Consider the following 13,295-nt stretch of genomic DNA (forward strand, 5'->3'; position numbering starts at 1 on the left):
GCAGTTCTGGAGGCTAGAAGTCTGAAAGCAAGGTGTCATCAGGGCCACACTCCTCTGGAATCCATAGAGGAATCCTTCCTGGCCTCTTGCTAGCTTCTAGTGGTTTGTAGGCAATCTGGCATTCCTTGGCTTGCAGCTGTATCACTCCAGTCTCTGCCTCATGGTCACATGGTACCTTTCTTCTCTGTGTCTATCTTCACATGGTTTTTCTTCTAAGGACACCAGTCAGCTTGCCTTAGGGGACCACCCTACTCCAGTAGGACTTCATTTTAAGTAATTATATCTGTAATGACTCTATTTCCAAAAAAGGGTCACATTCTGAGGTACTGAGCTTAGGATTTCAATGTATCTTTTTTGGAAGGGGGACAGACAATCCCATGTTCCTCCTCAGTCAGTACAATATCCTCCTTCCCAAAGGTAACAGCAGCATAAATTTAATAAGGAAAAAATAAGTATAAATTTTAAGAGCATTCAGAAAAAAATGAAGAGTTTTATAAATAAGAAGGCTTTTTTTCCTAAATCATATCATTAAAAAAGTTTTAGGTTTGTATGTTTTTCTAAATGAATCCAAAAACAATTAGTCCAACTGGTTTGAATAAAGATAAAACGAACAAACAGCCTTACTAACTGGTGGTTATAAACCTTTGCAGCTAGATGGTTTGACCAGTGAGTGAACGGTGGCTCAGAAGCATTTCTGTGACTTGTCCAAGGTCACGCAGTCAGGAAAACCCAGTACCAATCAGCCATTGAACAAAACTCAAAGCAACCAGAGGACTTTTATTTTTAGGTGGTGATGTTTTAATTTCTAATCTTGGGAAGAAATGCTGTTAGTCCTTAGGTCAAACTAACTAAGAAAACAGGAATTCCCATGTCAAACACAAAAGAGACATAGGGACATTAGAATTCTTTTGATTACCGTGCAATTGCTGCTGGATTTCAAGCACCATCTGAAACATCACTGGAAGACTCTGTGTGTAGGTAACTATGAAAGCAATTTTAAGGCAGATTTTAATTTAACTGCAGATATACTTCACCAGCCTTCTCATTTCCCATAAAACATTTTATATCAAAGGCAATTTAAAAACTTTTTAAATTTATGTGTAGTAAAGAGGATAAACCAGTAACTAATATGTCAAACTTGCTGCTTGGTGCCATATTGAGTCCCAGAAATGACCTGGCATTTTGAAAGATTCTTCTTCAAAAGGATAATGAATACAATAATGTTTTCTTTCTTTCTTTTTCTAGCCAAGGACCCTTGTCATCCATTAGAGCGGTAATCAAGAGATGTAAGTTTGTTTTTTCCTCCTCTGTGATATTTTAAATGATGGTTTAGATTTCCAGCAAATGATTGTGTTTGATGAATCTTACAAATAATCCAACAAAAGTACCTTCTTTTTTCTCCTAAGGAATAATAAACCATTTCAGACAAGCAGCTAGTTTTTCAACTTTCTTTTCAATTTTCATTTATTGATAAGCTCATTCCTAAGAATAATATTTTTCTCTTACAGAACTAAATTATTTTTAAAAATGTGGATTATCTGGTCAACTTTTATGATTCAATATAAATTTATATAACCATTTTCTATAGGTAGAGACATCTGATGGGTACCCTACTCTCTTTGATTCATTTTCCTCCACAGTATTTTTATTTAACTGTATAAATGCCTGTGGAAATTGGCTCACTTCCACATACAAGTGCCTTAATAGAATTCTCTACAAAATGGTGCATAGTTTCAACCTCGCCTCTTGGTTAAAACTTGTTCTAGGTGCAGAATTTTAACTTCTTTTTTTTAACAAAAGCCTCTGCAAAATTCCGTTTAGTTTTAGACAAACTAAATAGCACATGGATTACCTGTTTTAAACTACGATAAGGAGGGGATTTTTTTTTAAACCAGCAAAGATGGATTTGTTCAAGAATAGCAGAGAATTGCTGTCTAAGACAAGCAAGCCACAGCAAAACCATAGGCAAGTCTGCAGAACAAGAGAGGAAAGCATTCTTTTAGAAAAGCCAGGCATTGGGAAGGCTGTTATAAACAAAAAGCCCACTGGAGTAAACTGGGGAGTTCAAAATATAGTGGCTTCTCACTGGCTGGGTTGTAATGGTCTCTCACTGGCTGGGATTTTGCTCGGGGAGAAGGAAAGCCCATCTTCCTCCTCATGGGATAGTAACACAGTATCTGCTGAAGTCCATCCCTTCCTGTTGGATTTGCAATTGGCTACAAGTGGTAGTGTGAGAGCTCTCCCTGCCAGCCTCTCAGCTCCATTCAAAATGAAGTTTTAGGGTTTTGTTTTGTTTTGTTTTTTAAATGAAGTTTTTGAAAAGGAAGAGATTGTAGATGTTCTTTGTAGTATTTGAGCCGAGGTCAACACCCTGAGGACAAGGTATCCTATTTTTAGAAACATAATTCAATATATTAGAATAAATTTAGGGTATCTACAGGTTGTGAAGAACATGCATTTGGGCCATTGCAGTGAAGATTTTGTAAGGTGGCAATACAGAAGGATATTCCACATTTCCCACATTTTATTTCTGTTGGTCATGGATTATAGAGCTGTGGGATTTTCACAGTGTGTGTTGAAGAAAATTCAGACATGAAAATGGAAAATTCATGCCTTAGAACCCTTTGAAGTAGGGGTGGTATGTGAGAAGATGGGGGGACACAGAGAAAATTTAAAAAGAAGATTAGGATCTGGAATTTAGGCAAGAATTTTTTGCTGGTAATATAATTTGGGGTAGTCAAGGTTATAGGCAAAACCCGGGAGTAGCTAAACATTTATAGAGAAAATGTAAAGCCAGAGAAGATGACAAAGGACAGAATCTTGGGAAATACTGATGTCTGAGGCTAAGCTCTGCCTTTAAGGTACTATAGGGCAAAAGATAAATGACCCCCAAAACACCTCTGCCCTGCTAAGGAGAAGAGACTGAGTCCTGTCGGCTGCCTTCTTGGATTTTAGGACCTCTTTGTGGGGGATTGTAATTTGTACCTGATTTCCCACATATCCTCTAGGATGGAACTTGTTTACTTTACCGGTGCCATCTACTCAAGGCTTTAAGGAGAAGGCAGCTAAGGTGGAGTGAACAAAAAAGAAAGGCTGAAAAATAATGATCAGAAAACTAGAAAAACCAGGAGACAGCTATGTGTTAGAGGTTAAGGGAGGGGAGGTTTTTTTAAAAAGAATAAGTGAACCACAAATAGCTCTAAATGCTGCAGCAAGGACAATCCAAAGATGGCTGAGAATAGGTTATTGTACGTGGCCTTCAGGAGGCCAGTGCTGACCTCTGAGAGAGCAGTTGCAGTAGAACATTGACTCTGGAAGCCACATGTCAATTTGAGACATGAATGGAATTTGTGGAAGTTGGGACAGCTGGGTTGGCTACTCTTTTATGACATTTGATGATAAACAGAAGAAGGAAGGGCTGAGGAGTATCAAGCAGAGAGATTTGACATACTCTTAGACTGTCCAGGTTGAGGAAGCTTGGAGACGTTTGTAGACAGCAGGGAAGGAATGTGTATAGGGGGATCAGACTAGCACATAAAAAGAGGAAATTGCTGAAATAGGGCCCTAGCTGAGAGGAAGGAGATGAAACAAAGGGAAAACTTGCTTTGAGGTATCTTTTTCAAAAAAACAAAAACTAAGTTGTCTTTTAATTCTTAAATATCAGTTACTTTGTGTACACTCAAAGAAATATTTGTTAGTTGTTTTATTCCTGTCCATTTAGGCAAGAAGGCCAAAGATCTCATGTGATGCTGTGTAAATACAGAATGAAGAATAATTGTGTTATCCCCTTCTGTTTTACACTTTTTGTCCATTCTGTTAAAAAAAAGAAAGTTGTAAACAATTTTTCACCTACGTAACCCAGTGAAATGTTTGTTTTACTATCCCATACTTAGTCATCTTTCTCCAGGAAGGAGAAAGACTTCATCACATTTTAAAAGCAATATTCCTTTACTGGTTGCATTTTAAATTCTTCCATAATGATACTGGTTCCTATCAAGCCTTGAGGTCCTTCTTTTTGCAGTCATTCTCGTGAGCCCCAACTATTATGGGTAAAGATCTTGAAGGTATTATAATGGGATTATATCTGGAATTTCATGCTTTTCCTTTCATTAACTTTTCAAGAGAAAATTATTCTCTGAAATTCAGGGTCAGCTAATACTCATTGCCTCCTATTGTGAGTCAGCAACTGTTCACACACATTATAAAACAGTGCTCTCTGCCTGGTAGATGTTAATCCCATTTTACAGATGGTAGGGTCACTGAGTCTCAGATTAAATGGCTTCACAAGGTAGATGTAGGATGTGACTCTAGACTGCCTGACTACAAGGTCATTGAGCTTTCAACTCCACGGATGTTCTTGTTATGTCAAACATGTCTAACTCATACCCAGTCTCAGGCAGATGTTAGTGAGTTATTTTTATTATTGTGATTTTCATTGGCAAGGTGATACTCTAGCAAAGATGCGGATAATACAGTAATCCTTCTGTATGTTTATTTCTTGTGATCATCATTTAATCAATAATTTTGAGTTATTTAGAATCAGGATTAACATCCAGCTCTGTGTCCCAGCCTCTTCATCTATAATGTTGGAGTAAGATGATCACTGAGGGTCCTTCGGTGCTTATGATCCTGTTGGAATTTAGGAGGATTCTTTATTAGTGCTAATATTGCAAATCCAGATCTCAGTCTCTTATGAACAGCTGATTATGAATTTATTATGTACTTAGAATTTAACCACATGAACTAGAAAAGTTTGAGGATAATTCTGTGGAATGATAGGATAACTTTAATTGTGGCCTTAGTCCAAAATGCACAAAGGACTAGCTAGCAATTTGTGGCAGGGGTTAAAAGGAACATGTTGGTCTGTATGAGCATCAGTGGCAAATTCGATTGTCACGACAACACCCACACTGAATCTGTTCTGGGAAAGTAAGAATGAGAGTAATAGATAGTTGAGAAATTAGCAGGAAGAGTATGAGATGCTGTATGAAAATCTAATGTGTTTCTAGCTACTAAACTTGCTTAATACTCCCAGAAAGAGCCAGTTATTCTATAAAGATCAAAAAAGAAAAGAGATTTCATAGATGAGAGAATGTGAGGGGAAAAAAGCAGGAGACAGGAAAGCAGTGATTCTCAAAGGACATGGAGGAGATCCACAAGTAAGGTTGGGAGACCCTCTCTCCCTCATTCTGCTACTTCCAAAGCAGGAGTACCCCTCTGCTAACCAGGACACTCTTGTTACTAACCGCCTCTGGTGTTAAGGGGCAGAATCAAGTGTGAAAGCCAGTGATTTAAGAGAATGTAAATTGACTACCAGATTACCTTTTAACTCCTGTATTCACACTTTAAAATTAATCCCTATTAAGTAGCGAATTGATTTTGCAAAATGGTTTTTAGGTTTGGGGGGTAGTTTGCAATGTTGTCAGAAACTATAGGTAGATTTGTTTTTACTGGGGTTATGTGGGTGAATGTCCGGGTCTGTACAGATATATCTTTGCCGCAACCTATTTCTTTACTCTCTGAAACTGTGGTGCATCAACTTTCCTTTTCTGTCAAAGTGTGCAGATTGGGTGAAAACAGTGGCATTGCAGAACAGTCTTGTTCCTGAATTCCTTTTAAAGCATAGGCAACTGGTTCACTCTTTTTTTTCCCTCCCTTTCTTCTTCTATAACCCCTTCTTTTTTTCCCTTAGCACTCATGAATAGTGCACAGCAAAAATGCCCCGTGGAAGAGGTATGTTTGTGACAATAACATGATATCTTTTAATAGTGTTTGTGTCTGCTGATTCTGGCTTTCGTGATGGTGGTGATGTGATTGTAGCACACTTGGTGAGCCTCTCTCTGACATAATGAAACCATTCTTACGAATCAGATGCACTGCTCAGAGCTTGAGCCTCTCAGTCCTCTTTTATTCCAGTACACAAAATGCACCTCAGCTTGGTTTAGCTCATGATAAAAATGTTACAAATCAGCAAATAGTATGAATATAAGACTCGTGATACAGTTATGCCAGCCTAGCACAGGTTCAATTGTCGCAGCTCCAACTCCAGCCTAGATGCCATTGCCACCTCCCACCTCCACCCCTGCATCCCAGCTTGTTTAGAGAGAATCAGAAGTTAATAAGAGGAAGAAAGAAAAGATTCATACTGTCAGCCTTTACAAGTCAGAAGAACTGAAAGAGTACTAAAAAGATCTGAAGGCGACTGGTAGAAGTAGTTTATATCTGAAATAAATTCCTCTTTGTATGTGTTTCTTTACAGTATAGTACTTGAATATTTTCTTAAAATTATTGTTAGAATGTGCTTCTTAAAAACAGGAATGATATTCTCCATTACACATATATATAATATGTGACACCACATGTGACATTTTCCAGATCTTATAATTAAGATTTGATTTAATTTAAAAATAAATTTGGAAAAAGTTTGAACTATCTAGCCTTTTGAGTTTGAGGCTTGAAGGAAGAGTCAGCACTGCAAATACAGTAATATGTGCTATAAACATGTTTATAAAAGTGTTGTGAACAGTTTTGGCATTGGTCGTTATCTTTGAACTTAATAAAACAACTTAAAGGTTGTAAAATTCCAGAAAAAAAAATAGCAAATAGATAAAAATGTGACCCCTCTCACTTTCTTTACAATAGAGTTGTAAACAAACATGGTGAAAGCAGTCATATGGTTTAAAATAGATACTTAAACTTCTTTCTGCCCTTTGCAATTTTGTGTCTTTGTTGTAATGCTCTTACCAGGCAATTTGTATTTAATAGCTATCTTCTTTTCTCTTTTCATTCTTCAAATTATTTTCAGAACCATGGAATGTGCTTTGGGGAATTTTTGAAGTCTATTTTTTCTTGTGCAATTCAAATATATAACTAAAATTAATTTTATGCCATATAAAAAGATCATTTTGATTTGCTTTTCTACTTATGGATGTTAAAATGCATACAACCTCTATGATTTCAAGTATAAGCTAACTTTTTCCAATAACATACCCTATAAAAAATTTAAATCTTTATTGAATGTACTGATTTTGTACTATACCAGTTTATTCTTTCTTCTTTAGCTTCTCGGACTTCTTTTCAGAGTGAGCTTCATCGAGAAAGGAGGTATGGTAATAACAGAGGTCATATATTCTGCTAATAATGAAGTCAAAGTATGTTATCAGTTAGCAAGTTAAATATTTCTCTTGCATAAGCAATGTATTACATAAGCAGTGTTCAGTACATTTCCTGGATTAATCTATATGTATGAATGATGAAAATTTTGGTGGGAGGGGGATCCCTGGGTGGCTCAGCGGTTTGGCGCCTGCCTTTGGCCCAGGGCGCAATCCTGGAGTCCCGGGATCGAGTCCTGCGTCGGGCTCCCGGCATGGAGCCTGCTTCTCCCTCCTCCTGTGTCTCTGCCTCTCTCTCTCTCTCTCTCTCTCTCATAAATAAATAAATAAATCTTAAAAAAAAAAAAAAGGAAAGAAAATTTTGGTGGGAGAAGAAGCAGTAGTACAAGCCTCAGAAATGTTCCTGTGGCAATAATTATTTACTGAAGTTAATTTTTTAAATGTTTATTAAGCAACTGCTATATGTTAAACACTGTTATGACTGCTTCAAAGAATTGCTCAAAGAAATGTTTTTTACCTTTTAGCTACTTGGTAAATGTTGCATAAATAAATGGATGACACGATAGAAAATTGAATGGAAGAATAAGGAGAGGAAAAGAGGTTGGATGGATAGCTGAGTGGGTAAACGGCTTAATGTCTGGTTGGAGAGGAGTGGGGGGAGAGTCAATGGATAGGTAGAAGGAAGGACCAGTAGACAGACAGATGGAAGAATGGATGGAAACATGGATAGGTGGATAAATAGTTGGATGGATTTTTATTGATTTCAAATTTCTTACAGGATAACATAGAATAGTGAAGAATGAGGATTTTAGAATCATACATAACCGAGTTCAAATTTTGACTTCACTACATCCTCACTATATGGCCTTGAGCAAGCTGTTTAACCTTTTCTTAGCTTCTGTATCCCCATCTTTTTTTAATTTAATTTAATTTAATTATTTGACACAGAGAAAGAGAGCACAAGCAGGAGTGGCAGGCAAAGAGAGACAGGGAGAAGCAGACTCCTTGCAGAGCAAGGATCCCCAGGGCGGACTCATCCCAGCACCCTGGGATCATGACCTGAGCCGAAGGCAGATGCTTAACTTTAAAAGCCGAAGGCAGATGCTTAACTTTTTAAAAGATGCTTATCTTTAAAATGTTGCTAATCAGGGGCACCTGGCTAGCTCAGTAAGTACAATACATGATTCTTAATCTCTGGGTTGTAAATTCGAGCCCTATATTAGATACAAAGATTACTTAAAAATAAAATCTTAAAAAAAAATGTTGCTGGTCATACATATCTCAGGGCTGTCATAAGAATTACTGCATGCATAGTGCTTAATATTTATTAGCTGGTAACTCTTATTATTTAGTTAGACAAAAGCTATAAGCAGAGGGTTTTAGGTAATGCAATTCAAATGTAATCAGTAAGCAGGTTCTACTGTTTCATGAGCTAGCTAGTACAAGAATGCATGAATATGCCCAGTTTTGATAACATCAGTGCTTTTTTATTTTTATTTCTACAGAGTTCTAGAGAAAAGCAGGGCAGATATCATCATCCCTATTTGTTAGATGAGAAAACTGAGGCTCAGAGAGGTTGATTATTTCCTCAGGGTCACACAGTTGGCATTTGTTAGGAAATGAGGTTGAATATAAAATTTGAACATGAGAATGTAGAATCAGATTAAGAAAATGATGAAAGGAGCTGTGCCTGAATCCCTGTGCCTCCGCAATATTGAAGTTTAATTATCAGATTCATATATCAAACTGACCAGGAGCACAGACACACCTATCAAGGGCTAGAAGTGAATATGCAAACTCTATTTAGAGATAATCATCTAGAGATGACTTTGAATTGGCGCAGAGGTTGGATGAGAAGGAAAAGGATATTCTTTTTATATGGTATCATGTCAGAGTATATTATTTATAATGGCAGGAAAATAAGCAATTCTACGTGTCCAGTATACTTTCTTCCTTACCATGTATTATTTATATTCGTGGTATAGGCTGGATAGCAGAACTCTGGAATGAAGAGATTATGTGTGCCTACCTTAGTCCTTATCAACCAAGGCAGAGCTAAGTGTGCTCAGGGTACATCTTTAACTTTGAGCCCCAGAGTCCTAGAAGGATGACTGTCATTTGCTCCCTTGAGAGTCCAGGCCAGACAGATCATCTCTAGGACTATGGTCGTTCTAATGTAACTTTTTGGGGGCAGTGGTTGTTTTCACCAATCTTTGAGTATTTGCAGATAGGCAGTAGCTTGTTACCAGCCTGCAAACTCTCACTGAGATCTTGTCTGCTAGGCGCCCAGAGATCACCATTGTGGCAGCTGAGCCCCTGAGGCCGGCCTCGTGGTTTCCAGGAGCCCCACCCCCGGGCCTGGGGTATCCCCCATCTTCTGCAGCAGGCCCGTGGAGGCCCAGTGAGCTGGTTCCTGCTGAGGTAAATAATATCACATTATCTGTTTGCATTTTATTTTTTATTTATTTTATTTTATTTTATTTTTGCATTTTATTTTTAAAAGTAAGCTCAAAGATGAGAAGAATGAGACTGTTAACCCTTTGTCTCTTGTCCACAAATGTCTAAACTCTTCATTCTTTGTCTTGCAGCTCCCACCATCTTATGAACAAGTCATAAAAGAAATCAACCAAGTTCAAGTTAATACTACAAATAATAATAATGCTGCTGCCCTTCCAAGGCACACAATTACTTCTGCAACTCAGACTGACTTTTCAGAAGAAATAGACAACCACCTGCCTCAAAGTGGTGCAAGTAATCCATCTTCCCTAATTCTGACCTAGTCCTAGGGAAGTAATCAGGAGGCTTCCAGCCTTTAAAATAATTTGCAACTTGTGCATAATTCATTGAGCTCTGCCTCCCAGTCAGTATGACCACTGTGTGCTTCCTTTATTTTGGCTTGGTGTGATTATTACAATAGATCATTCTCATGAGCTGCAGCCCCAATCTCTGGGGCTCACCCCAGTTCATATCACAAAAACATCATCCTTTTAACTCATGGTTGTATTACTGCAGATCCCCTTTATTCCCATTGAGAAGGATTTTATATTTAGCAACCTAAACTTGATAAGGTGTAAATAGGTGGTTGTCCTATGAGGCTTTAGAAAGCATTGTATTCAAATAACAGAGATGAGAGTAAGTTACTTTGGAAAAGTAAAGCAAACAGTGTTGGAATTCTGATGAGAAGGAAAGGATTCATGTGATAAGTCTACTGGGAATCAAGAATTTAATGGTGTTTTAAAATATTATGAATATTTCTCTCATGAATAAGTATAACTTGGAGAACACTCCTGTGAGAAGCTGAGTGTAAACATTTCCCCCATTGATTTTGGAGTTACTTTTTACTAATTAAAGAAACCAAAATCTCTTGATATTCTGCATGTATATTTAAACAGTCTGTGTATCTCTATTTTTTTCTTTTAAATTATAATATTGCAACTTCTTTCTGTGGGTTTTGGTCTTGTCAGCACTACAGGCACCTCTCAAGCCTCTCCAGCCTTTCCCGGAAGTCTCAGCCAGTGATCTTCCAACAAATGTGGCGCCTTTAATAGTCTTTGATAATTCTGAAGAACAGAATTGCCCAGAGAACTCCAGTGCTACAAGATGTCCGGTGCCAAGACCAAGATCAAAAGCCAACCTCAGACCAATAGCCAGAGATAGTCACCTTAGAGAGCAAAATCACCCCAAAACCAGCCCTGCGGCTACAGAAAAGGAATCCTCTCTGAGCCAGCCCCAGTCTCTGTTGGACAGTACCAACAACTTGGATAGTCAGGCAGTGATGAACATTATGAACACAGAACGAAGCCAAAATACTGTCGTTTCAAGAATTAAAGCATTTGAGGGTCAGACAAATAAAGAAAACTCGGGACTCCCCGCAAAACCAGAAATTGCACCCCGCACACTCCCCCCAAGGCCTGCTGCTCCCTCAGGGAAACCTTCAGTGGCTCCCAAGCCAGCTGCCAACAGAGCTTCTGGAGAATGGGACTCCTGGGCTGAAAACAGACTCAAGGTGGCCTCTAGGGAAGGACTCACTCCACACTCTCCACCGCAAGAAGTAGGGAGCATCCCAGTAACCAAACCTGTATTGCCAAAGAAACCAAATGCTGGCCTTATACGAAGTGTTAATCATGAAATTCTGGGAGGAGGGCCCATGGCTGAGAGCCCTGATGGCGGGAAGAAAGTCCCAACTCCTGCTCCCCGGCCTTTGTTGCCGAAGAAATCAGTTTCCTTGGAAAACCCCAACCCTACAACTTTGCTGAAACCAGTCACCGTTCCTCCCCGACTCTCAGTGGCATCACAGGCCAAAGCATTCAGGTCACTGGGAGAAGGGCCCCCAGGCAACTCCCCAGCTCCAGCTGTGCAAAGCAAGCCTCCGGGGGACATTGACCTCATCAGTTTTGATGATGATGTTTTACCCACCCCAGCTGGGAACCTGGTTGAAGAGTCTGTTGGTTCAGAGATGGTTCTGGGTGAGTAAAAATGAGAAGTGGAGTGGGAATGTAAACTTATCACAGGGTATCTTGACTGGCACTTGCTGTTTTAGTTTCTAGGACACAATTTATAGTGGGATGTGTGTGTGCATGTGCGTGCACGCACGTGTGCACATGCCTGTGTGTACAGAGACAGAAGCACAAAGAGATTAAGAAACATGGAGCTGGGTAGGAGATGGACATAGAGAAGGACAGGGAAGTATGGAATGGGGGAGATGGAGACAGAGAAAGAGGGAGACATGTTGATGACTACCGCATAAGCCAAGAATAATCAGACTGGGCCTAGCAACTAAACTTGCTATGAAGTTGGATTCTTTACTCCAGCAGGTGGCGAGTCAAGCATCAGTGAGATTCAGGGGAAATTTCTCATAGATGGGAAGTCATGGGGTGGCTGCAGAAGGGCTCCTCAGATTAAACCAGCCCCACTGGGAGTGCCAGGAGAGGGGCCAGCCCTAGAGAGAACTCCGGCAAGAGCAAAGCCAGGAATGAAGATTCAGCCATATGTAGCCAAATTTTTTTCACTAATCTTCACAGAACATCTTCCCTTGGGAATGCAAAGTTTTATAAATAAAATACAACAGCTGTACACTTCCTGCCAAGATCAGGACAATTAAATTTCTCAAGAGGAAATCCAGAGAGTATGTTTTCTTTCCTCACACTGCTCTGATGGAGGGTACGATGGTAGAGCTTATCTTTAATTTGTCAAAATAAGCTGCTTTACTTGTTATTGATGATTCCTTTTACTGCTGTTTACTTATTTGGGTAGCATTTGTGAACATATAAGCTTAATAGTATTTTCAAAAGGTTAGGTGTCATCTTATAAATGCTTAACATGCATCAAAATGATATAAGCTCTGTGATTGGAAACCAAATTCTGCACAGCACAAGTGTATTTTAAATGATAACAAACATTATTAAATATCCCACACACAACATTTAAGTGGCTAGAGCATGCCTCTTGTCTATAAGGGCTACAAGGAAAGACATTAGAATATGCTGAGCTTCTGCAGTGTTCCAAACCTTCTGCTAGATACCCAGACATACATCGTTAGTTTAATACTTACAGTAACCCTCTGCCAGGTATTGTTGGCCTCCGTCTGCAGAAGAAGAAAATGAGATGGAGAGAAATCAGTGGGTTACTTACCCAGTGTCATAGCACTAACAGTTTCCAAGGCATGATTTACGCCCTATCTTTTTACTCTAGGTCTAGTGTATTTTTCATTGTATTACATTGCTACTCGACATTTGTATGAATCCTTAGACTAGGTTAACACTTGGAAAACTTTTCAAGTCTTTGTTATGTCATTTTCTCATTTAAACCTTGTTGGTGTTGGAAGGCTCAAGGTGAGACAGGGATGGGTCAATCCAACAACAGCGAGCTCTGAAGGGGTGGAACTAGCACAGGCCAAGGAAACACCACCTTTTGTAGAAACTGCTAGATTTCTGTGGGGATGGCAACATGGTTATAATAACTGCTGAGAATAAATTCCCTGTCATCAAACATAATTACAGTCATCCTCCAAAAAGAAGATCAACGGTATACATTCAACATGAATATAGTCTTATGCCCCGTACTCAGCCTTTTCTGTTCCTTGATTTCTACCACTTCGTTGCACAACATTTAATTACTTAGGCAATCTCTTAGCAAAATGTGTAATTTGCTTGCCCTACCTGACTTTAACCATGGCTCTCGATG

At 39.0% G+C, this 13,295-nt stretch overlaps 1 protein-coding gene across 5 annotated transcripts in view; it reads left to right on the plus strand.

The window, feature by feature from the left end:
* Window positions 1-13,295, plus strand: part of SH3D19 (SH3 domain containing 19) — a 170,102-nt gene that overhangs the window by 116,911 nt on the left and 39,896 nt on the right. For 3 of the 5 annotated variants that reach the window (XM_041738610.1, XM_041738612.1, XM_041738611.1), the window contains exons 3-7: window positions 1,246-1,286; window positions 7,062-7,104; window positions 9,395-9,533; window positions 9,701-9,863; window positions 10,577-11,578. In XM_041738610.1, the coding sequence (XP_041594544.1) occupies window positions 1,246-1,286; window positions 7,062-7,104; window positions 9,395-9,533; window positions 9,701-9,863; window positions 10,577-11,578 (1,388 nt within the window). Of the gene's footprint in view, window positions 1-1,245; window positions 1,287-5,692; window positions 5,734-7,061; window positions 7,105-9,394; window positions 9,534-9,700; window positions 9,864-10,576; window positions 11,579-13,295 lie in introns of all 5 variants that reach the window. The other 2 variants (XM_041738614.1, XM_041738613.1) reach the window with 1 other exon arrangement.

This window comes from Vulpes lagopus, chromosome 23 (assembly GCF_018345385.1).
Source record: "Vulpes lagopus strain Blue_001 chromosome 23, ASM1834538v1, whole genome shotgun sequence".
Taxonomy (NCBI): Eukaryota; Metazoa; Chordata; class Mammalia; order Carnivora; family Canidae; genus Vulpes; species Vulpes lagopus.